This window comes from Rattus norvegicus, chromosome 3, assembly GCF_021556685.1.
Source record: "Rattus norvegicus strain SHRSP/BbbUtx chromosome 3, alternate assembly SHRSP_T2T, whole genome shotgun sequence".
Taxonomy (NCBI): domain Eukaryota; kingdom Metazoa; phylum Chordata; class Mammalia; order Rodentia; family Muridae; genus Rattus; species Rattus norvegicus.
Window position 1 is genome coordinate 167853531 of NC_141536.1, and position 24494 is coordinate 167878024.

The 24494-nt window shown below is 49.6% G+C and overlaps 1 protein-coding gene across 3 annotated transcripts in view; it reads right to left on the bottom strand.

Moving 5' to 3' along the window:
* The window catches only part of Taf4 (TATA-box binding protein associated factor 4), a 65266-nt gene that overhangs the window by 17373 nt on the left and 23399 nt on the right, over positions 1-24494 (bottom strand). For 2 of the 3 annotated variants that reach the window (NM_001402170.1, XM_087654429.1), the window contains 6 exon segments: positions 2466-2711; positions 3115-3204; positions 5189-5311; positions 6031-6150; positions 8514-8633; positions 9695-9855. In NM_001402170.1, the coding sequence (NP_001389099.1) occupies positions 2466-2711; positions 3115-3204; positions 5189-5311; positions 6031-6150; positions 8514-8633; positions 9695-9855 (860 nt within the window). 3 annotated transcript variants of the gene reach the window in all.

A 24494-nucleotide genomic window follows, 5' to 3' on the forward strand; every position in this document is an offset into this window, starting at 1 on the left:
CCACACTGACCCATGAAGCCAGCTATGTGCTTCCTCAGCGCTACCCCAACCTTGCCCTGCCAGAAGCTCTAGGAAGTCCAAATGTATACCTCATTCCAAATCTAAAGGCCTGGCCCAACAAGTCGCCAACAAGCCTCTGCGCACAGCTTCAAAAGATTTAGACAAAGACAGAATGGTACCACACCAGGCCACAGTAGAGCAGAGCAAGTACACGGAGCACACGACACTCAGGACCTGCAGTAGATCCCACACATATCCTAGAGGGCAACAGCAAACCAAAGTTTGCTAAGCTCAGGCCCCACAAGGAACATGACTTCTGCTGCCTGAGGGCCATATGTCGAATGACTTGTTTCTAGTCTCAGTTTTCTATAGGATCAGATTACTCTTCTATTGGAGTGAAGATGGATCTCCAAGTCCTGCCCTGACCTTGGTTCTCGTCCCAACACAGCCTGTCCCCCTCATCACTCTGAACCATACTTAGCCCAAGGGCGGCTGGTTGATATTTCAGGACCTGCTCAGCTCTGCTGTCCTGCGTACTGCCCTGGCCTACAACAGGCTCCAAGAGCCCACAGGAAGCCCCAAGATGGCCAGACCATAAGTCTCTGGGCTAAGAGCTTTCCTGGAAGAATCCTCTTTTTTATAAAGGAGCCTTTTTGTGTGGCACAATATCAGTGTCTGCAGGATTCTGAATCACTTCTGGGACTTGAACCCCAGCTCTGCTGTGTTTTTGTTGAGCACCACATGTAATAGGACACTTGCGAAGGACTGGGGTCGAGGCCTGCAACAGACCATGGTGCTCACACCACAGGATGGGCAAGCCCATGGCAACTCAGGCTAGGGCTTTCCACTGAGAAGCCACTAAGTGAAGATACAGAAAAGTGGCTCAATTCCATGGGTCCTGGGATCCTCTGGCCTCAGGCCCAGGTTTGCATGAAGTTGACCTATCTGCCTTAGCTGCACACACAGGCATAAGCAGAGAATGACGGTGTAAGAGGGGGATCAGGAAAGCACACAGCAATGACCAGGTGGCTGAACACACCATGTTCATGTTTGTGAAAAGAAACACCACTATTCTGGTATAACTTCTGACACTGATTAAACAGCCTGACCAGAAGTAATTGATGGAAGAGGTTTCTTTGGCTTACAATTCCGGGTCACAGTCTATCCCTGCAGGGAAGTCATAGAGGCAACAACGAAGACTGTCACACCACATCTATAGTCAAGAGAAACAAATGCAGCCATGTTGCCTGCCTGTGCCCTTGTGTGCAGCTAGCTTTCTGAGCTGCTACACAGTTCAGGAGCCAGGAAACAGTGCCACCAACATTCAGGGCAGGTCTTCCTACATCAATCAAAAATCAATCTCATATAGGCATACCTACATGCCGTTCTGATCTAGATGACTTCTCATTAAGAACGCTCTTTCCAGGTGATTCTACAGTATTCCAAATTGAAAGTTAAAAGTGACACAATGGAAATGGTTCTGCACGCAGTCCAGCACTCAAGGCCACAACTGAGAACCAGGACCAGAGGTGAAACCCTCACAAAGACAGCCTGCTCGTCCACAGAGCTGTCTTCCAGGTAAGTCAGTGTGCTGACTGCTGAACAACACAACTCCCGACTGAAACCGTGTGAAAGCAAAGGACACAAGGATGCCTGCTCAGGTGTGGTCCTTCAGCCTGCTCTCAACTCTCCTCACTACCCACAGAGTAGACAAAACCAAGCTCCAACAGGGCAGCCAGCACCCAGGGGTCTGGCCTCCTTACATCCCCAGCCTGCATACAGCACTGTACCACCTACGACTACTCACCTTACAACAACTCAAGTCATCCGTCATCCACCACCACCCAGAGCTATGAGTTAAACCTAAGACCTCGTAAATGCTCTACAACACTGTTCTGTACAACCAGCCCCCTTTTCAAGTTTGCCTTTTATGTGTTCACGGCAGGGTCTATACACTCTAAACGCAGCTCACAGTGGAGAGCCATCCCGCCTCCAGTGGAAGAACGCAATCAGACAAAGCCAGACCCCCCCTGCCAGCACCTCAGCTTTCCTTCCCTGAGCACCGTCGCCACCAGTCAGCTCTATCCTGGGAAGGCAAAGGCCTGACTGACCCATCTCCTTCCCAATCCCAAAGGTTTGAACACTTAGGCATCACTCAAAGTCCAGAGAGTTATCCTCCTAAGAGGCCACCAAACACTGTGTTCCTGTACAGGAAACCCCAACCACAGGTTAAGGGCCTGCCAGGAAGTGAGCCAAGAAGTTCACTTCATTCTATGAAAAGTACAATACAAAGTCATGGGCCTCAACCTCCAGCTCACACTTTAATTACTTAAGAGAACAGCCACACGTCTTTCCAGCAGGAGCTTCCTTGCCTGCTCTTTCCAGAAATGGGCTCCGAGCCAGGGCTGGCGAGTTAATGACATGGCGGCTGGCAAGAGCACCATGCCAGGCTCGAGCCTTCATACCAGTGGTGTGGGCGGTGCCTGCTTGCCAACGCCAACCTGTGTGGGCTGCGTGAGGCTGATGACCGGGGGCTGGAGGGCGCTGGTCACCGAGGCAGCTGTCTTCCCAGCTGTGCGCTGCACTGAGCTGCTCAGCACCACAGCCGTCAGTGCAGTCGTGGCCTGCGAGGCAGGCGGCTGCTGCTGCTGGCTCTGCTGGATGAAGGCCGCGGAGTCTGGGGTCAGCTGTCTCAAGGCAGGTAAGCTCCTCTGAGGACAGACAGACATGGAGGGTCAGGCACAGCTAGAACATTACTGCTTATAGTATCTTCAAAATTCAGAAGCATAATCCTTCAGAAAAGCCTTGTGGCTAATATCACTCCATCTACAGTGTTGGGTACTAATCCCCCACCTGTCACTCAACTCCAAACACACTCACTGACCAGGACTTTCTTAGAGAGAACTGGCTACAAAGTACCTAGAGGCACCCATGTCAGTGTCCCCAGGCTTATGCTGGGAGCAAGCCCTTCCCCCAGGGAGCACTGGCCCTACCTAAGGAGTGTGCTGGAGCTGGGGCGCATCTGGGGACTCAGTGCTGTCCCAACCACACCAGGTGGAATCTAATGCCCACCCTGACTGGACCACAAATACTGCAGCACAAGCTGTCAATCACCTTCAGGAAAGGCACAAGGTAAGGCTGAGGTGAAGAGTTCAGTTCTCGATATAACCTGCTAGTGAAATCTTCTGCTTCGATTTTCCCATCCTGAAAAACAAACCACATTGACATTGCAGTGATGCCACACGGCAGCTGCCGACACACTTCCACACAACCTCACGGCACACCATGAACCCCAGCACCACACTGGCCTGGCAGCCCTTCTGACAGTAAGTGTGTCAGTATGCCATTGCCCAATGTAACAGACGCAGTTCCCTAGATGCACATGTCTCGAGCCCCCTTGGACCCCAGCAGCAGCTGGTGAGCATGTCTCTAGCTGGCTAGATACTCGTCCAGTTTAACACCCTCCCACGGACTTCTCAGCCACTTGTCTTCACTTGGGTCCCACCAGGCACCTACAGTGCCAGGCATTTTGCTAGGAAACCAATGTGTTCCAGAGTGGCAAGGGCAGCTCTGCCCAGGTGGGGAGCAGGGCACCTGTCAGGGGAGAGTAGCACCACAGTTAGGCCTACCCAGCACCAAAGGAGAAGCATAAGAGTCTACAAGTAAGGCTCACAGTTGTCTTAGACTAGACTTAAGATGGGGGAGAACTAGACACCCCAAGTGGGGCAGAGGCCTAGCCATGCTGCCATGAAGAGGGGCTCCCCACACTGCTACAGCATCTGTCCAAGGTTGGCAAACCCTAGATAAAGCAGCAGCAACAGAGCAATGGCAGACTGCTGTGAGCAGCTCTATAATAGCAATCTTCGAAGAGTAACACAAAGCTGGATTTCAAGCTGGCAGGGGAGAAGGGAGGCCATCAGCACCACCAGAGCACAAAGCGTCAGCAGCTGGCCTGTGAGTGAGGAGCACACCCTCACTGGGCTCTGAGGAGGGCACAAGTGGCCAAGGTATGGCACACAGGATGGCAATATTTCTGATCCTGGGAATGACATGCACTGCAGGCAGTGAAACCCCAGTCTGACTGATGCAAAGGCCAGAGGGGGCAGCCTATGAAATCAAAGGCCACAAAGAGGTCACCTAAGAATGAGCTAGGAAGAGGCCCCACGGCCCTGCTGAAAGCTGGATGTAGCTAAGGAGTAAACAGGAGGTGGGGAAGACAACACTGGACAGGGATGGGGCTTGCTGGCAGCAGAGCAGTGCATGCCACCCCTGCCTGGCCTGCAAGCCCCTCAGAGAGGGTAAGGACAAGGAGAGCAGGGGGGAACCAACAAACTCCACCAGCCAGGAACCAGAAAACAACACTCTTACAATTTCGATGCTTCCTAATCAAAGAAACAGAAAAGAAACAGCAAGGAAGCAGATGCTTTAGGTTAGAGGGACAGAGTTAACTGCAACACAAGGTAAGGAAGGAAGCAGATGCTTTAGGTTAGAGGGACAGAGTTAACTGCAACACAAGGTAAGGAAGGAAGCAGATGCTTTAGGTTAGAGGGACAGAGTTAACTGCAACACAAGGTAAGGAAGGAAGCAGATGCTTTAGGTTAGAGGGACAGAGTTAACTGCAACACAAGGCAAGGAGCCCAGTTCAAACCCTGACCCCAGCAAGTTGCCAAAATAAAATATCCATGGGACAGCCAGGGACACAGGAGCACCAACCAATGGCAAAGTTCAGTTCTGCACAGCAGTAGCACAGGCACCTTTTAGAGAGCAGCATAGCATGTTCAAGAGGTGGGAAGCGCAGCAGGGCCGTGGGCAGATGCAGAGACCACCTGTCTACAAACTGGAGTATAAGGAGCCTCCCTGTTTCCTTCAGTTTTAAAAGGGGAAGGAAGGAGAAGGTGGGCTGCCTCATGAAGGAACACTGGCTGTCGGATGTAAGTTCTGCGACTCTCGAGCAGGTGCTTCTAAGGAGCCCTCTAACCCTTCCTTCCTCGTGCTGGCAGGTCCCCTCAGGTGACCATCTAAGTGCAGTAGGAAGTGGGGTGTCAGCCAAGTCCCCAGGAGCATTCATGCCAAGAATCCACACATCCTGGCCACAGCACAGATCCCTCTCCAGATCCTTCCACTGGCTTTCACAGACTGAACATGGGCACACAGCATGCTCTAAAGCAGTTTCATGTGGGTTTCTTACCAGTAAGTTTTGTACTAGGTCTTTCACATTAGCCGCTGTCTCTGTAGACTGTTTCCCAGAGGAAGCCAGCTTTATTAATGTAGATAGAAAACTTTTGCACTTTTTCACATTTTCCATAGTTTCCTGTATTGAAATGAAAGAGGTTTAAGTTACAGGAGATCCCACAGGGTCTCACTGCAGTGCAATGTGAACGCAGCAGACAAAGCCCCTTCAAAAGCACAAAAAGCACTACCTCTTGCCCAAGCCACAATCTCTTCAGAAGGGCGGTCAGACACTCTGAAGGCCACCAAGCCTGCATCTGTCAACCAGCCCTTGATGGTAGGCTGTATCTACCAAGACACTGTCCTTATGTCAGGGCAGGGACCGCTATGAGACTAAATGTGCACACGCCCACTAAGCCCCAGGCAGCTCCTGGAAATGGTTAAAAGGACTTGGCAAAAAACACAAAAAGAGAAGTTGCAAAATGTGGCCCTAGCTTCTCTAAAGCTCCAGGTACACAAAGGGAAAAGCAGTGAAGACAGACAGACACACAGACAAAGAAGCTGATGTCCAGACCACAGGTACTCAACAGCTGCATATATATGGCTTCCACAAGTATCTGTAGTGTCCTCCATCCCAAGCAGGATGCTCAGGGCTCTTTCCCATCATTCCTTAGTGGCTCCTCAAATCATCCCATAAGGGGAAGGCAGAGCCCAAGCTCTCACATGGGTCCCTTCAATGTGTCACTGCTCTTGGTTGGTTTGTGGGCCCCAAAATATTCTCAAGTCCCCTTGGATACCAGATCCATTCCCCACTAATACCAATGGCCAGGCTTTGCCCCTAGGGTCCCAAAGAGTTCTTACCGTGGCAGCTGTGGAGGTGGTGCTGGCCCCGGTGACTGTACGTTGAGGTGTCCCTGTCTGAACAGCTGTGGCTGTTCCAAGTGAGGCTGGCTGTGCGGAGCCACCCAGAACCAGCTGAGGCTAGAAGATCAAAACACAGGTAAATGCAGCTCAACAGCAGCAAAGCCCAGGGAAGTAAAATGGCTTCTCAAAGAGTAGGGGGCAAGTGGCTCAACAAGTGCCAGAAGTCACACGTGCTGCAGCCCCGTGAGGTGGGCAAGGGCATCCGTGGCCACCCACACCTGAGCTTCAGTGATAGCGCAGAGGTGTGTTTGTGTCTACAATTAAACCCGATGGGCTCGAACCTGCCCAGAAGCTGTCAGACGGACTGATGGTAGTCAGAGATAAGCACAGAGGACAGGATACACACTGAGCTCCCATCTCAGACACTATTCCCGAGAACCCTTTAATCTGTTCAGGGAGCCCTGGCTAAAAAGCAGTTGTGACGTTCCAACACACGGCACCTCCCACAGGGTCCGTACAGGCCACCAAGACAAAGCGAGGGTCTCCACTCCCCACAACTGCCTGCACTGCCTGCTCTGCTTTCCAAAAGTGAAGCCTGACAAGAGGCCACAGCATGCAGAGGGGCAGGCATAAAAGCTGGGGCACAGGCACTGACCCAGCTGGGAGAAGGTGCTCCTTGGCCAAACATAAAAACATCTGCAAAGCAAATGGGCACTTAGATGTCATCAGGCTCAGATTCTCCAAACCACTGGCCCTCAGTCTCTTTCCTAAGATTTCTCTCTTCTTGAATAATCACAATGAAATATTTACTGGTTTGTACGTTAGGACCTCTCCAATTTACAAGTCTAGCTGCCCACATTTCCTCACTCCAGTTTTTAAATGCTGCTCCCCACACCCACACCAAGGAGAGCTCTGGAGCAGCTTCAGGTGTCTTCAGCTCCGCAGAGCAAAGCCTGGGTCGCTGCAGCCACAGGTGCTTATGAGTGAGCTGCACAGGAAGCTAAGCAACCTCCAGCCTCTTGGCCCCCAGGTTACCCTGCAGCTGGTGACAGATTTAGGGGTGATAACTGTCTCCATATGATAAGCATGTATTGCCCACCAAACCAAAGCATCATGGGAAGATAATGTGTGAAAACAAACTAAGCACTGACTCAACAAGCCAGGGACAGCAGAACCCAGGGACCCTCCTAGACACCTTTCCTTCACTTCAGCTGACAGCTACGACCAGAACACACTCACCCTGACTGGAGACTGTCCATCGACCTCAAAGTATCTGTCACCACTAAGTATGACACACAATTTACCAAGCGCTTCACTACCTTCTAGAGCCCCCTCTTCCTCAGAGAAGCAGACACTGGAGCCAGACACAGGCAGCACTACAAGTTCCCCTCAGGAAACCCCAGGTCTCGCAGACACCAGCTTCTGAAACACACGGTCTCTCTCCTGGCTTACAGCTGCCTGGGACAGAACTGTTCTCCAAGATGTTCTTGCTCTGCCCAACTACCAAAGAAAATGGAGCTGAACTCCAAGAGATCAGAAGAGTTTAGACAGAAAAGCCCATGTGTGGACCGCCCTACAGTCCATCACGCAGCTGGGACAGAGGTATGCATATGCAGGAACTCTGCAGCTCAGATCGTGTCTAGTGAGCACAGAACCCAGCCAGGCCCGAGCTTCACTGCACAGCTCAAAGCCTTGCACTGTATGACTGCCCACAAGCTCATAAACTCAACATCAGGAGCTTTCGAGGCTCTTGATTACCCACCTGCTCCCAAATGAGTGCCCAGAGAGAGTTTCCCTAACCACGTTTGCCTCCCCAGCCAATGATATCCTCCCTGCAAGTGTTTCCCTGACCAGATGTGTCTTCCCGTCTGGGAATGTCTGCATAGCCAAGTGCAACTCTCCAAACATGCTATGTCCTGCCTGACCGGCCCCTTCCACCACTCTTAATATCTGCTTCACCCCACAGGAGTCCCTGGCGTGAAAGCTCCCCGTGGCTTCATATGCTAGAAGCTGCAGGGGTGGATCAGGACACTCTCACTACTGCTACCTAGAACATTGATATTAGGAAAGCAAGACGTGGGAGAACACCCTCCTTCACGTTCCCCTCCCCAGCTCGTCTACAAATTTGCCACAGAAAGTTGAGAGGGCACCTTGCACACATACCAGTAGCACTGTCCATGAGCATGTAATGGGGCCACAGCACAGACACAAACTCCTCAGCACAGACTCTCTCCTCAAAGATGCCCTGAGTCAAACGTTAATGAGATGACACTCCTAATTACCTTTTATAAAGAGCTTTGAGTGCTGCTAATGCTAAATAAAGGATGTAGCCTGCATTCACCGAAAAATCACTTTCTTCATTGACAACCTGAATCCTCAAATTCAACCTGGTGCCCTAAAGCCTAGTCTTCGCATTAAAGCAAAAGCATGCATTGCCAGCCATGCAGCCCTACTGATGCACTGGGCTTCAGTCCTCTTACCTGTACCCCGGGAGAGCGCTGTAGGGTTGTAGTGGGCTGTACCGTCGTCTGGGCCTGAGACACTTGCTTAATTATGGTAGTTGGGGTCACCTGCCGTGCAATAATAGGTGTTCCTGGAGCCTGGAAAATAAGTTAGAAATCATCTAAAGTGAGCTACAGTAAGTAACACAGGCACCTGTGCACACAACAAACTCTTAAAAATACACTACTGCACTCAAGTAATCCACTGCTTACTACTAACCCACAATGAAATCATTCAAAGCCCAAAATAAAATTTATGATGAGAAACTTTTCATAGAAAATCCTAAAGGCAGTCTCTTTTAGTGAAGTCTACAAAATGCCATCTTTTAAAGCAGACATCTGGAAACCCAGCTGTGGCAGTGCTCTTAGGGACACTGGCCTGAACTGAAAGTGGAAATGCCTGAGTCCTAGACAGAGGGTGGAGTAGCATGGAGATACCTAGACTCCTGAGGTGACACAGCGTAGTGTGAGTACAGACACCAAGGTCAGATGAGAGGCACCACCCACCACAGAGGACCTTCCATAGCAGTCCATATGCTTCCTCCTCAGGAAACACAGCAGCGGTCCTCTCTGCTGTTGCCTATGGGGAGCTCTGCCCTCCTCCAGCACAGACACCCCAGCTACAGGACAGAGCACAACTCCAGAGGGAGTATCAGGATTACTCCTGGCATCAAGACCAACAACCTCAAGGCTTGGGAGTGAGGGCACACCTGTACGCCTTTGCTCTCTGCCTTCTTCTTACTCTTGGCACTCCTAGTTCAGTCCTCATGACCACCTGTGCACGACCAGATATGCGCTTGACAGAGGAACCCAGAAAGCTAAATCTACTGGTGGCAAGAGGAAAAGCCAGGGTTCAGCCAAAGCAGCTGACCCCAAGTGTCTATCCTAGCCACACTCAGTAGTCAACAAGCCTGAGCACTGGCCACAAGAGCTGGCTTTCAAAAGCAGATGGTCTCTGCCAGGAGAATGGGAGACCACAGCCATCCTAGACCCTACCTGCTGGTTGGGTTTGAAAACACATGCATGCCTCAGTGTCCACTCACACAAGACACACCTTCACTCTTGCAACATCCCCAGTGCTCGAGCAGCAGTGGGGAGTAGGTGAGCTGGGCTGAGCCAGTGGCACTGCACACCAGCCTGTTCACCATGCACGCACTCACCTGCACGGTGGAGATCTGGACAGGTGCAGCACCTGTGGGGGTTGCAGGACGGGGTGCCATGGTACTCTGAGGCTGGGCCTGGGCATGGGCCTGCATCTGGGCCAGGGCCTGCTGAGGGATCATTAACAACTGCCCATTCTCACTCCGCACGAGGACCATTCCTGGGGACAAATGAGACTTAGCATCAGGAAGTGCCCCCTACTCCAGCGCAGGAAGACCCTGACAGGGAACTACTTACTACAGGAGACGTATGTACGTGAGCAGCTGCAGAGCAGCTGGCTCCTGTGGGGGGAGAGAGCACAGGATGGTGGACAGTTGTCCAAATACACTAAGACCACATCGCATCTCCTCTCACAAGGAACACACGTGGCAAAGCCAAGCTCAGTGGCCATAGCTTCAGCCCAGATGTGTGCCCTCCAGCCTCTTCAGATGTGGGAGCGCATGAGAAACGCTGCCTCTGCCTTGTCTACACTCACGACGTGGCAGGTACCCACTCACCGCAGGCTTCCAACACCGTGAGCCTGTGTCCTGGGGAGCTGCTCTGCACCTTCTCCATAACTCTCCGCTTCCACGCAGAGGTCTGCTTACAGAGCTGTGGTCACAACTCTGAGTGCAGCCCAGTTTCCCCAGCCTGATGCACCCAGAATGTTCAACCCAAACCAAACACTGTGGCCCTCTCTGTTCATGGGAATACCATTCCTGTCAGACAAAAGGGCTGTGCTTTCCCCTAGGTGACCAGGATGTACCCACGACAGAACACACATGTTCACAGGAACAGGTATACAAGAGTCTATAGTCTCTCAACCTTCAAAGTTCTTGAAACTCTGGGAAAGCAAATTCTACCAGTCAAATTTAACTAATTTTGGCTTTAAAACTAACAACTAATTGTACCCTAAGTCCTAAAAGCAACAGTAACAGTATTTAACTTCCACGATAGAACTACAAATACCTGCAGCAACAACCCAGCCCAGCAAGACACAGCTACAAAGTAACACCTGAGGGAAGGGGATGCCGGAGACAGCTCCACACCCAGGGAAACACCCGGCTTCCTTCTGCCAGGACTAAGCCAGAGCACTCCCACAGCCAGAGTCTTAATGTTGTCAAGCTCTGAGTAGACCAGAAACCGTGGCAGGGCTTCTTTGACCGTCTCACTAATTAGTTCTTAATTCAGAACGCCCTATTGTTGGCATGAAGGAAATGAATGCCCTCTAGAACTACCCTGCATAATCTGCATCAGCACACTGTAGGCCGGTGTTTCTCTGTGGACCTAACAAGGGACAGACAACATGTCCTGAGAGGTTTGTCTGACTACCCATGTGCCAACTGCCACACATACCCACTGTTACTGCAGAATGTGGTCCAGGCACATCCTTCAGAATTCCTCAAGGGCACCTCTTACCTACTGATACAAAACAGACTAAAGGGACTCTATTTTCTTAGCAGATAAGGGGTCTAAGGGGACCTCAATACCATTCCACCCTCAAGCTCTGAAGCTCCTTTGACTGCCTGGTATAAATATACCCAGTGTAGTAAGTAGGTACAGTGGAGCCTGATAGGCAAGCTTAGCCAGCCCATGGTGGCTCACAGGCCCTGCCTTGCTTGCATCCCTGACCTCTGACTAAAAGCTAACATTACCCAGTTCCTCCAGCTGTTCACCAGGCAAGTAACAATCAAAAGATCCTAGATACCTGGGACAGATCTACACAGACAAATGCATGCGTGCCATCCCTCTTTAGAAAATGCCTGCCTAGGAATACTAAGAATTAATCAGAAGGCCCTTCAATGTTGCCCAAACACCCAAAGCCTACAGGATGGACCCCACAGGGCAGGCACCCGCACCATGCAGAAGACATGGCAGAAGGGAAGAGAATAGGTCAAGAGGGTATGATAAAGTTGAGGAGATTGTCCCAGAAGCTCCAAGTAACAAGAGAAAAAGAAAGCAGTCATGAAAGATAGTGTGTCCTGGATGGTGTCCCCTGGCCCTGGAAACAGAGCTGTGCCATACCAGTAAGGAGCTGAGATGATGCCTACCCCTAGACTGCCAGGTCCAACAGCACTGACCTCTTCAGGGAAGGAAGCCCAGAACTCACATTAAGCTGGCACAACTGGAGGCTCTATAGCATACACGAGATCCTACGGGCCTGCTACTTGCTGCCTGCCACACCACTGCAACAGGAAGGAAAGCATTTCAGATGCCCTGCCTCAAACATGTATGTTCTGAAGAAATACAATGACACTAGGACTTGAAATGTATATGTACCCAAGGTAGATCTAGGAACCTCAGAATCTCCAGAGCACGCCATGCCTCAGCACAGCCCAGAGTGTGACTGAGCAAGGTCCCAAGACGGTACCGCAGAAGATCTACCTCTGCACGTAAGGCAGCTCAGGACACAGGTACCGCAGAAGATCTACCTCTGCACGTAAGACAGCTCAGGAGACAGGTAATGCAGAAGATCTACCTCTGCACGTAAGACAGCTCAGGAGACAGGTACCGCAGAAGATCTACCTCTGCACGTAAGACAGCTCAGGAGACAGGTAATGCAGAAGGCCTGGATCTACCCTCTGCACATAAGACCAGCTCAGGAGAGAGAACACAACACCATTATTCTAGAAATCATTCCAGAAGCATAGTCCACAAAGGAAAAAGTGGACAATTCACATACCCCAAACTCCAGGTATAGCTCTTCTCCAGAAGCAGAAAGGAAGTGCCGGTCCCCAACCCAGAGCAAACAGAGAAGGCAGGCGCATAGAACATGCACACTCACTGACCTCTCATATCTCAGTAAGAAAATTAAAAGTAGGCAAGAGGGGCTGGGGATTTAGCTCAGTGGTAGAGTGCTTACCTAGGAAGCGCAAGGCCCTGGGTTCGGTCCCCAGCTCCGGAAAAAAGAACCAAAAAAAAAAAAAAAAAAAGTAGGCAAGATATCTGAACAGGTACCTCCCTGCATGAAAGACACACAGCCCATACCAATGAATTACCTCAGTGTCGCAGACCAGCAAGGAAAATGCAAATTAAATCCACCATGTGCAGCTAACCACACCCCAGCTGAAAAAAGACCAAACCTAACTGGTGATATGGGCAGAGAACCCCCAGCAGCACACTGGAGCCCCTGACACTGTCCTGCCATCTTAGGCCTGCCCCATGATGGGGTGTAGCCCTCTACTCCAGGATCTGGACCTGGATCTGAACTAACTGAAGCAGTCTTATTTATGACAGCCTAACACTAGGAATAACCAAGTATACCAATACAGAGACAACATGCAAGGATCTGCAGAATGGGAAAGTATTCAGAGATAAAATGAGCCACAGACAAAACTGCACCAGCAAACTGAGACCATAGATTCCTGTATGTCAACTGCCCTCCATAAAGCCCTACACAAACACACACATGCATGCACACACACATGCACATGCACACAAGCACACAAACAAGAACCAAGTAAGCTCTAAAGATAAGGAAGCATATCCCATCACCATAACAAACAAAACCAGGCTAGGACTGTTAGCTCAGGCTGCCCTCACACATGGAAACTGAAAGCTGACACAGTAGTGCACTATGCCTTCCAGGCTCCTTCTTAATGACACCTCTCACAGTACAGCTCAGCTGGTAAAAAGTCATGGAGGATGCCCAGAACCTGAGCGTGAGGCTCCAAGTCAAAGTGCCAAATGACACTGGAGTCCTCTAATGACAGAGGCCCCAGAAATGCCCCAGGAGAACACACCTAGTAAGCCAGGCAGAGTCCACTTGAGAGGGCCAGAAAAATGGCTGTCTCCTACATGTGCCTCTTCCCTCTTCAGAAGGATGGCATCAAGAGCCCAGAAAGTGGAGATCACGGCAGGCATCTGCCGACCCAAGGAGCCCACACAGTAGGTACTAGAAGAGTCCAACCAGACCTCTTTGTCTTTCCAGCTTGCACTCTCCCTAGACTTGGGCTCTGCGATCACCTGAGAACTGATAGTTGGTTGTAGAGCAGTCTGCGTACTCAGGACTGCCCATCAAGCCCACTCCACAAAAAGACCCTCACTCAGCCTGTGGAGTTTAACTCAGCAGTGTGTGTGCACAACAGCGAAACAACACCACAAGGAAGAGCCACGCACATCAACACAAGTAACAACACTCCACAGTCCTTTCACATCTCAGGGTAAAAGAGTCAAGTAGCCAGTGTAGACTGCAATGTCCCACGTGCAAATCTGGAACGGACATGATGTCAAGAGGAATCCAGCTTTGTGCTTCACAGGTATGTCACAGAATCCCACAAGGCAATACTGCACCTGAACAGGCCTTCACTATCACTGCCTCAGCTTTCAAAACTCTCCCTGCCACTTGGGACCTATGACCCTCTAGCAGCAGCTCTTCTCTGCAGACTCTTTCCTGGTGACTCGTCCCGAACCCCAAATCTAGGTCCTGATGCCAAATCTACTCTGCTCTCTCCCAACAACTGTCCCCAGCCTTTGCTCTCCACTGAAACCACACATTTCATCCCAGCTGACCACTGCAGAGCTGCGCCTGCCCAACCTCAACTGCTCCAGGCTTCCTTGTCCCTCCTCTCCATACTCCACTGTCACACAACCAGTCAGCTTCCACTTCAGCTTCTGCACCTGCCTGAGCTGTAAGTGCCTGTCACCTGTCAGAAGCAGGTCTCCGATGCCTCCCTCCTGTGGCAGGCCTCAGCTCCAGCTGCTAAGAGCAGAGATGGCCCTCTGCCTCCTTTCTCCAAGGCAACCTCCAAGCATCAGGAGTATTTTCTGCACTCTCTCAGGCTGCCAGAACCTCTTAGTAGTCTCTGCAGACGGTCCCTCACAATCACTAGCTATGCCTGTTCTCCAAGTCGGCTCCCTGAGGGCAAGGGTTGGAACTCACAGAAACCTCTGCTCCCTACAATTAGCCACTTCGACTTACCTGCATTTTCTCCTCCTCCCACCACAAATTCTAACTGCTCTTCCCACAGCAGGATAAATATAGTTGATGATAAATTGTTTCATGCATTGGTTGACCCCCCCCAACAACCCATTAATACCATGTTTACAAACATCTAAATTGCATATTGTTCAATTGAGTGTTTATTATGAACTCTATCTGCAAGTATTAGACACGAAATGGACCTCAGAAGAGGTCTAAGCTGGGCTGCAGATAAGGGTGTACCTAGCATCTAAAATACCCTGGTTTCATCCCTCAGCATTGAGGAGGGCAGGAAGACTTTAAGTCATCTGCAGATACCTCATAAATTAGAGGCCAGCCTCAGCTTCATGAGGTCGGTTCAAAAAAGAAACAAGGTTGTTAAAGAAAAAGGGGCAGGGAGCAGGGTGATACATGTGTGCATTCCTGGTTGGGAGTGGCCTTTGGGGAAGTGCCCAGGTACTGTGTCCTTCTGCATCTCCTAAGTCACAGAACTGGCCAGTGGTTGGCAGGCAGCTCACCTCTAGCATACTCCATGATTAAAACTGAGGCTCTCTCAGATCTGAGGTAGAAGCCTACAGCCCCAGACAGGAAGCTGCTCTGCAGGAGAAGCTAGGTGTACCACTTGGAAGGGCAAATACAGTACTGTGGTCCCGTCTCCACACTAGAGCTCCCTAAAGTCAAATGTACCCTTCAAAGCATTAGCCCCTAAATTCTCTTCAATTCTAAACAGCTGACAGACTTTGGTAAGATGACTTTTGTACCTTAGTTTGTGTTTTCACAAACAGAAGTGTACTTGTCAGTAGTACAGGTTCACACTACAAACCAACCACACCAACATCCTTCCATCAATACCCACCCAGTTCTAAGTGCCATCTTCCCTACAGACAGCTGCACAGTCAAGACTGTGGTGTTGAGTCACCTAAATCTCAACAGCATCCAACCAAAGGCACGGGCTTATTCCCCACACACACTGAGCCCATGGCTACAGAGCAACAGTGGCCTGCTGTAACTGTCAGGAGCTGCTGGACCCAAGAAAAGAAACTGTACTAGCCCCTCTCCTTTAAGTTGGAAACTTTGAAAAATGAAGACTTAGAAGCTAGCACTGTTTTGCTGTGTAGACATAAACCTGGGTGAAATGAGTGCATTTGAGCGTGGGGAGCAACAGAGCAGAAGTCTGACTGGTGACCCCATGATTGACCCAGGCTCCCTAAGAAGTCAGTTATCTCAGAAGCCCTGTACCTCAGGTACACTTATGCAGGCTCCCTTCCAATCCCCACCCCCTTCCATGCTCTGCCTCCCCTTTCCTACCTCTGCTCTCTTCCTAGCACCTAGCAGATCTGTTGGGGGAAGAGGTAGCAAGAAGAGATGACCTAGAGGGAAGAACCAGAGCCAGTCAGGGTCCTGGACGAAAGCAGAGCCATGGAGAATAGGCAGAGCAAAGGCAACCAACATTAAATGTCTGGACCTAGCCAAGCAGAGGTAAGGACTCTGGCAGGCAGTACAGCAAGTGGAGAGACTGCCACACATGAGCAAACCAAAGTCCCCGCACTATAAGGGCAGAAAAGCATGAAAAGGCACCAATATGCAATACAATGGCTGTCAAGTGACTGCTAGCCTTCTGTGTATGACATTAGGATGGCCAACACAGAGCCTTCCCAGTGGGACCAGGCCACTCTAAGGCGGAAAGCCACACCTGCTCACATCAGGGTCCATGCTAAGTAAGATCAGTTAACGTGTTAGACACAGATGTTCCTTGTGGCAGTGATGACAGTTCTCCACCTCAAGCCCAGTGGCATCCACTCTCACTCACTTTCCTTTAACCATGCCTCTTCTCAGAAAGTAAGCTAAAAAGGCAGAATTGTTTCTGCATTCAAAGAGGTTGTTTCAAACTCAGCCCTAGGCCAGGCTGCAAGCAAGAAAGTCAACCAAGCAATGCAAAGGCTACAAGAAACCAAGTGGCCAAAGCCACCATGGCTAACAAAGACAGTGACATTCTGTCAGAATATGACAGCACCAAGACTTCTGCTTTCCGAAAGCTCAGGCAGCCTCTCCGTGATACCTGCTGCAGTCCACACACAAATGCCCTCCAGACCACAACAGAGAACGGCTGGGCCCTGAGGAGGCACAATGCACCTCGAATCCAGCAAGTTCCTAAATCTCAGGGAGTGACAAGCGCGGCCCCAGAACACTGAATGTTCGTGCTGTTCTCATATGTTCTCACATCACATATCCACTCAGGACCAAAGTTTCCAGTGATGTTTACAGCAACTTTTTAAAAAAATAGTCTCATGACGTAAACTAAGTTGATTCCAAACTTGTGATCCTCCTGCCTCAACCTCCACAGTACTTAGGAGCACAGGTATGCAGGCATACAAGCATATGTCACCACACCCAGCTCAAAGTTGTTGGAGATTGGTTCTAATGCTTTGATTCAATTGGGAATCTGCATGTCCAAACGCTAAAGGTCCTTGTCCCCAATTGGTTTTTGATTGATGAATAAAGATGCCTGTGGCCAATGGCTGGGTAAAGGGAGACAGGGTGGGACCTTTAAGAGCTGCTGGAACTAGGACGCAGTGGGAAGGAGAAGGAGCAATCATGAAGCAGGGGGATATGGATGGACGCAGGAGCTCAGGATTAATAAAGCCAACCAGCTATGTGAGACTTCCCCGACTGGGTCTAGGGTAGCAGGTGGAGGACTAGAAGTGCCCAACCACTACTAGACAGCATATTAATCATACGTTCATGTGTGTGCATCTTTCATTCAAGATGCAAAGATTCCCTGGATGGACCGCTGCAAGTGCAGCCCACAGAGAGCACAGAGCAGAGTAGCTAAAAACCCACACTACACATAGTAACAATTTTTGTTTGTTTGTTTTTGTATTTCAAGAAAGGGTTTCTCTCTGTGACCTTGATTGTCCTGGAACTCACTCTGTAGACCCGGCTGGCCTTGAACCCACATCAATCTGCCTGCCTCTACCTTCTGAGTGCTGGGATTAAAGCTAGGAGCCACCAAAGCCCAGCTAGTAACAATTTTTCAAAAATAAATTTTTTTACTTAAAAATTTTACTTAAAGGGACTAGAAGATAGCTCAGACAATAAAGTTCTTGCCATGCAAGTACAGAGGTCTGAGTTAGATCCCTCATACCTGTGTAAAAAGCCAGGTACAGCAGTCGGCCCTGTAACCCAGCCCTAGGAAGAGGGAGACAATGGGATCCTGAGGCTCACTGGCCAGCAGCCTAGCCAGACCCGCAAGCTTCAGGGTCAACATGACCCTGTCCTAACAAACTAAAGGGGAAAGCAACTGAAGACACCAACATTTACCTACAGTGCACACACATCTGCATGTATGTGTGTGTACATATAAGATTACCCACTTCACTAAGCTAGTGGATAATCTTGTCTACTTTAAAAGCTGGCTAAAGAGTACCACAGAAGTAACCAAGGTCAAACGGCAAAGCCAAACGGCAAGGTTGTACTGCGTTACTAACAAGCAAGCACAGCAAGTTAAACTGAGATGGCAAGTTTACCTACCATGCTAGCAGAAACTGCATTTAATTTCTAACATCTGCTTCTATTACAAGTTATGTGCAGACTGCACACAGAAGAAGCAGGCACAGGCTCATCTTACACACAGTGACTGAAGCTCTACTCTTTACAGCAGAAAGACCTGCCTGGTGTACAACACTAGCAACTGTCCCCACACACAACCAACAGGTCGTCCTAGGTGCACACTGAGTCTCATTTAAGACATAGTAAGGTGACATCTAAGTCCCCCGACAGGGCTCTGACTGTCAGAAGTCTATGTCTGTACAGTTTATGTCTCTCTGAGACCACGGGAAGACCATCAGTTACTTATTTACTTACTTACTTGAGACTTGTCTCCCCATGTAGCCCTAGCTGGCTTGGAAGTCACTACATGTAGACCAGGCTGGCCTCAAATTCACAGAAATGTGTCTGCCTCTATGTCCCAAGTGCTAACATTAAGGTGTGCACCGCAGTGTGACTGGCTAGCACTGAAAGCAGAGGACCAGGCAGGCATGATGACACACACTCCAGGTTCACAGACAGCCTGATCTACACGGAGAGCTAAGGGCTACACAGGAAGGCCCTGTCCCAAAACAAAACAAGAACATGCACTCTTCTTCCCAATTGCTCTGTGCCTCCTGTACAGCCTTGGGCTGCCCTCCCTCAGTGCATCTCATCTCCAGAGTTCAGATACACATTCCAGCAAGGAAACCTGTGGCTTGCACTCCCTCTACACAGCTGCCTTCCAACTCAGCCTCTCTTCCACTGAGTGAGCTCCTAGACCCTCAGTGCCTTGGCAGAATGAGGGACCATCTGTCTCAAGTGTCCAGGGGTGGCTACACCAGCACAATGGGCCACACACTGCTCAGTGTCACACACTGTCAGTAGTTACTGCTACAGGATCTAAGCACTTGTTCTGTCCTCTGAAGTCAGAACGCACCCAGTCGTCACTCCGACTGCCCTTTTGGCAGGAGCCAGGGAACAGAGGTGAGGCATTTCTTACTCCCTATCCCCCTTTGCTCAGACTCTCTCAGTAACCCTAACTTCTGGTATGTGTTTGAGGTACTTACTTGCATTCTGACTAAAGCAAGGAGTGTGTGAATGGAATGAAAACAAAAGCCCCAAAGGGCAGCCAGGGTCTCTGCTGCCGTCTCTGCTGGGCTTAGGAACAGGACAGGGACACTCACATACAGCTCTGACAATATCTGAACTCCTCTCCATGCAGGCAGAGAGAACCTGCCCCAGCCCCAACTACCATTCTTCTCCATTCTAGAAACTGTTGTACCATTTAGGATTTACCGTGTCTTGATACGTCTTACCTACAACTTGAAGAACACATCTGACACAGTCTGACTGGCACTTAAGGCCAGTCACAGGGTTTCACATGTAGTGACCAGTGAGTGACAGCCCCTGAGGTCCCTGGGCTCAGTAACTTTTGCCATCTGATGTCTCAGATCATCTCAGCTACAGCCTCCAGATAAAGAAGTACACAGGGCAGGAAAGCTCACTGATGGACACTTGCCTGTCTCCAGCACTGGAGACAAAGGTCTTATAGGTGAAGGGTGTATCTGTCCTTCTGCACGTTGACTTTATTTTAAAGATTTATTTACTGTATGTATGTGAGCACACTGTAGCTGTTTTCAGACACACCAGGAGAGGGCATCAGATCCATTACAGATGGTTGTGAGCTACCATGTGGTTGCTGGGAATTGAACTCAGGACCTCTGGAAGAGCAATCAGCATTCTTAACTACTGAACCATCTCTCCAGCCCTGCATGCTGACTTTTTTTAAAAGTAGCCTCTACCCAAGAAGGCTAGAAGTAGGGAGAGGCAATCTGAGAGCAGGCTGAAGAAGTTCCAAGCCTGTATTTGTGTTCTGCTTGTGGCAAAAATGAAATGTATTAAACTGGTGCTCTGTCCCTGCCACTGACAAGAAAACAGGCCAGGCTTGAGTATAATGCATTTGAAATGATGTGCACCCAAACTTCAACTCTCCAAACTTGACTCTCTGGCAACCTCACTTAACAAACAATGATAGGGAGAAGACAGCTATGGGCTTTCCCATCATCCTGACAGCCAGCACACACTGACACCTACTGTCACACTCAAGTGCCACCATGTGCCACCTCACACACATCCAACCTGCTCTGTGCCATCCTACATGCTCATTGGCTGGTCTCCAACAACCATCAGAACCCCACACATGTGGTACTCCCTTCTACAGTTCCCACTGTACCCAACCAATGTTATAGATCCCGTATCTTCTGTGTGTATCGGGAAGGACAGCTACTCTGTACAATACAGACCTCTTAGACCCCTAGTGAAGGCCACAGACAGGGTGCATAGGACCTGGCTGTTAAGAGGGAAGAAAGGAAACAAACATGAGGCTGAGCGGATGCCCTGGGACCAACATCGGGCCAAGGAGGCACACACATTTCCACTCCCTGACTACGCTAAGTCACAACCTCAGCTGCTGGGAACAGCTCTAGTGGTCTCCTGTAGCAAAGAAGGAACTGACCTGCAGGGATTGGAATGTCGGAGAAGGTCAAAAGAGAGCAACCAAGGAGGATAGAAGAGTTTGCAGTTCATATAGCACTGTTAAGATTGTAAAAAGACACAAAGAAAGCGAATAAAGCCCAACAGCCACTCATGACTACCACATAAAGCTCTAAAATATTAGATCTGGTAAAGGGTTTGCTGCACAAACATCTTGTCTATGATTCCCAGAAACTATGTAAACAGACAGGGTCTATTGTTATGATCAAACACCAAGAATACACACAACTTGGAGAGAAAATGGTTTATTTTGGCTTACAACATGATGTACAGCCATTACTCATGAGGTATCACTGAGGGAAGTCAAGGCAGAAAACTGGAGGCAGAAACTGAAGAAGCAGAAACCATGGGGGAATGGCCTAGCTTACTTCCTTGTACACTCCAGGACCAACTGCCCCAGGTGTGGCAATGCCCACAATGAGCAGGGCCCTCCCCAACAATCATCCATTTACAAACGCCCCACAGGCCTGCCTCCAGACCAGTCTTGAGGAGGAATCTTCTCAATTGAGGCTCCCTCTTCCTAAACGACTTGGACAGCCAGTCATGGCGATGTGCTTCTGTAACCAGCACCACGGAGGAGCTGAAGCTTGCTGGCCAGTCATCCTAGTTGAATTTATGAGCTCCAGGGTTAGTAAGAGACCCTGTCTCAAAATCAAGTAAAATATATAGCAATGAAAGAACAGCCAGTATCAACCTCTGACCTCTAGACACACATGTTGCTCCTAGCATGCACACTGATACACACATATATCTCAAAAAAGAGAATTCAATGTGTGAACCCAGCACTCAGAAGGCAGAGGCAAGAAGACTACCATCATTTCAAAGCCAGCCCGGGCTGTATAAACGTAAGTTGCAGACCATCCCTGAGGGAGGGGCCTGTCTCAAACAACAAACAAAACCATGCAATCAGAAACAAGGATTGATTATGTACCTCAGTGGGGTAGAAATGTTTCCATTAGAGAACACAACTGATGGTTTGGAGAGACTTGCCTAGCACACATGGGGCCCTGGGTTCGGTTCCCAACTCTGCAGGAGGCTTAGGGGGATGCGATCAAAGCAATAACCTCAACAGGGCCCAGAATAAACTTAGAGAACTTCGTGCAAGACTAACCTGGGAAAGTGTAAAGCTTACCTAGAAGTCACTGCACAAGATCCAGACTGAATGACAGCCATGCTCACTCACAGACAGGCAGACACCACTGTTCAATGGGTACTGGATTATTCCTTCACAATGTGCAATACAGCAACAACATTCCCACTCATCTGTCCTTTAAGGACTTAGCTCCAAAGCCCAGGGGTGGGAGGCTCTAGCCCCGACCTGGGGCAACGCACAGTCGACTTGGAACTTTGCCGCATAAGCACAAGTTGACATGATGAGCAGACAAGTGACAAGAAACCTCAGAGTCATAGGCAGGCCCTCCATGACAAAGCCTAGAAGAACACAGAAGAAGCGTGGTCAGTACATGCTGCACACGGAACAGTCTGGGACCCAACACAGAGCACAGGGCTCCAACACCATGAAGACTGAAGGCCTAAAACCAGAAGCAAGGGGGGCTGGGGTTTAGCTCAGTGGTCGAGCGCTTGCCTAGCAAGTGCAAGGCCCTGGGTTCAGTCCCCAGCTCCGAAAAGAAAAGAAAAGAAAAGAAAGAAAAGAAAAGAAAAGAAAAGGAAAGAAAAGAAAGGAAAAGAAAAAACAAAACAAAACAAAAAACAGAAGCAAGGGCTGGTAAGAGCACTGACTGCTCTGCCAGGACCAGGGTTTCAATTCCCATGATTCCCATGGCTCACAGGACAGCTCACAACTTCTAGTTCCAGAGAATCCACAACCTTCGCATAGACATACACGCAAGCAAGACACCAATATACATTTAAAAAAAAAGCACTAAGCCAGGTGATGAGGGTACACCCCTTTAACCACAGCGCTCTGGAGACAGAGGCAGGCAGCTGTCTGAGTTTGAAGGTAGCCTGCTCTAATTAGTTCCAGGAGAGCCATGACTACACAGGAAAACCCTGTCTTGAGGGAAGGAAAGCAAAAACTAAAATTTATAGGAAAATGCAGAGGATCCCGATGGTCTTGGAGTTAGAAAAACTTACAGGTATCTCAAAAAAGTGTTTACTACGGGGCGAAGGAGAATAGGCAAATTAAAAAACATTAAAATCAGGAATGCCTATTCATCAGAACATGCATCAAGAAATCTGAGGGAGTAGCATACATCCACAGTCCTAGCATGTAGGAGACAGAGACAGGAAGATCAGACACTCAAGGTCATAGTTAGCGCCACTGTGAGTTCAGGACTAAGTAAGACCCAAGCAAAGAAATAGAAGTGAGAAGAAGGAAAACAGGAGTGGGGAGGAGTAGAAAGAGAGGAAAGGAGTGAGGGAAGGGAGAATGAATGAATGAATGAATGAATGAATGAATGAATGAATGCGAGGATGAGCCATAAACTGAAAACCAAGTAACCAGGCAGGAAGGAAAAAATTGCTTAAAAGAAACCCAGGCAGAAAGATACATTTCTCAGGAGCCCCAGGAGCAGCAGGAATAGACAGTGTGGTGTCATTTCCTGAGCTCAGGAATGAGGGAAAGCAGAGTCCCCTGGATTTGAAGAACTCTGAAATCTGGCTATGACACAAATGCCATGAAGAGGGGGGCAAGGGACTAACACCACTGGTGCCCTCCACATGGACCTCGCCCAGAGACTAAGCCAGGAAAGGACAAAGCCAACGCCCAAGGGGATGGTGTTAGGACGTCACAGGTCATAGGGTGGAGTCTCGGGAATAGGATTCAAGTCCAAAAGGACCCCTGGCCTGCTTCCTCGAATCACACCAGGACAAAGTGAGAAGCACCCTCTGTGCACCAGGAAGAGGGCTCTCAACAGACATGCCATCTGCTGGAACCTGGTCGTGGAGTTCCAGAGTCCATGACTGAAAGGTAAGTTTCAGCCACTGCTAAGATGTAAGACCTCCACCCCCAACCCTGCCTTGGTGTTTTATCACAGCAGACCAAACAGCCTAGAAAGGGGTAAGAGAGAAATACAGAGAAAGGGCTGCTCAGGAGAACTAGAGAAGACCAAGCAGAAGTGATGCTAGAGTCCCTTCTTGTGACATCCCCGCTAGCCAGAATGGATGGGGCGAGGCCTCTATTACCAGAGTGTATTGGTCTCTAAAGAAAAGCCATAAGATTCTACAAAGGAAAGCTATAAAAATCAACCAACATGCTAGAGAGTCTGGCTGAGGAGCTAGTGAGGAGCTAGGGAGCACTGGCTGCTCTTCCAGAGAGCATCGGGTTCCATTCCCACATCAGACAGTTGACAGCTGTCTATAACTCCTGTCCCAGGAGCCAATCCCCACCCTGGCCTCAGTGGGCACAGGCACACCAGTGCACACAAACATGCACATAGGCACACACTCACACACAAGCACTCACACACATAGAAGTAAATCTTATAAACAGCAGTCAGTGAAGTATCCCTGTAACGTTTCTCAGTGCTAACAACAATAACTACAGTGACATCTAAAGCACTCCACATGCACTGTGTGAAATATGAATACATGAGCGAATAAGCAACGTGTGTTAAGGAACTATGAAAGCTATGAAACACTGCTGAGAGGAAATTTGCTTTATTTTTATTTGTAATACAATCGCACTCTACAGCCCAGGTGGACCTCAAACTTGTTATGTAGCCTATGAGGGCCTCAGACATACAACCGTCCTGACTCCATATTCTGACGCTATAGACTTGGCCTTTGAAAGAGCTGACTACGTGAAGGGAAGTGCCATGCTCAGCGGTCAGGAAGCTCAATATTAAGATACCAATTAT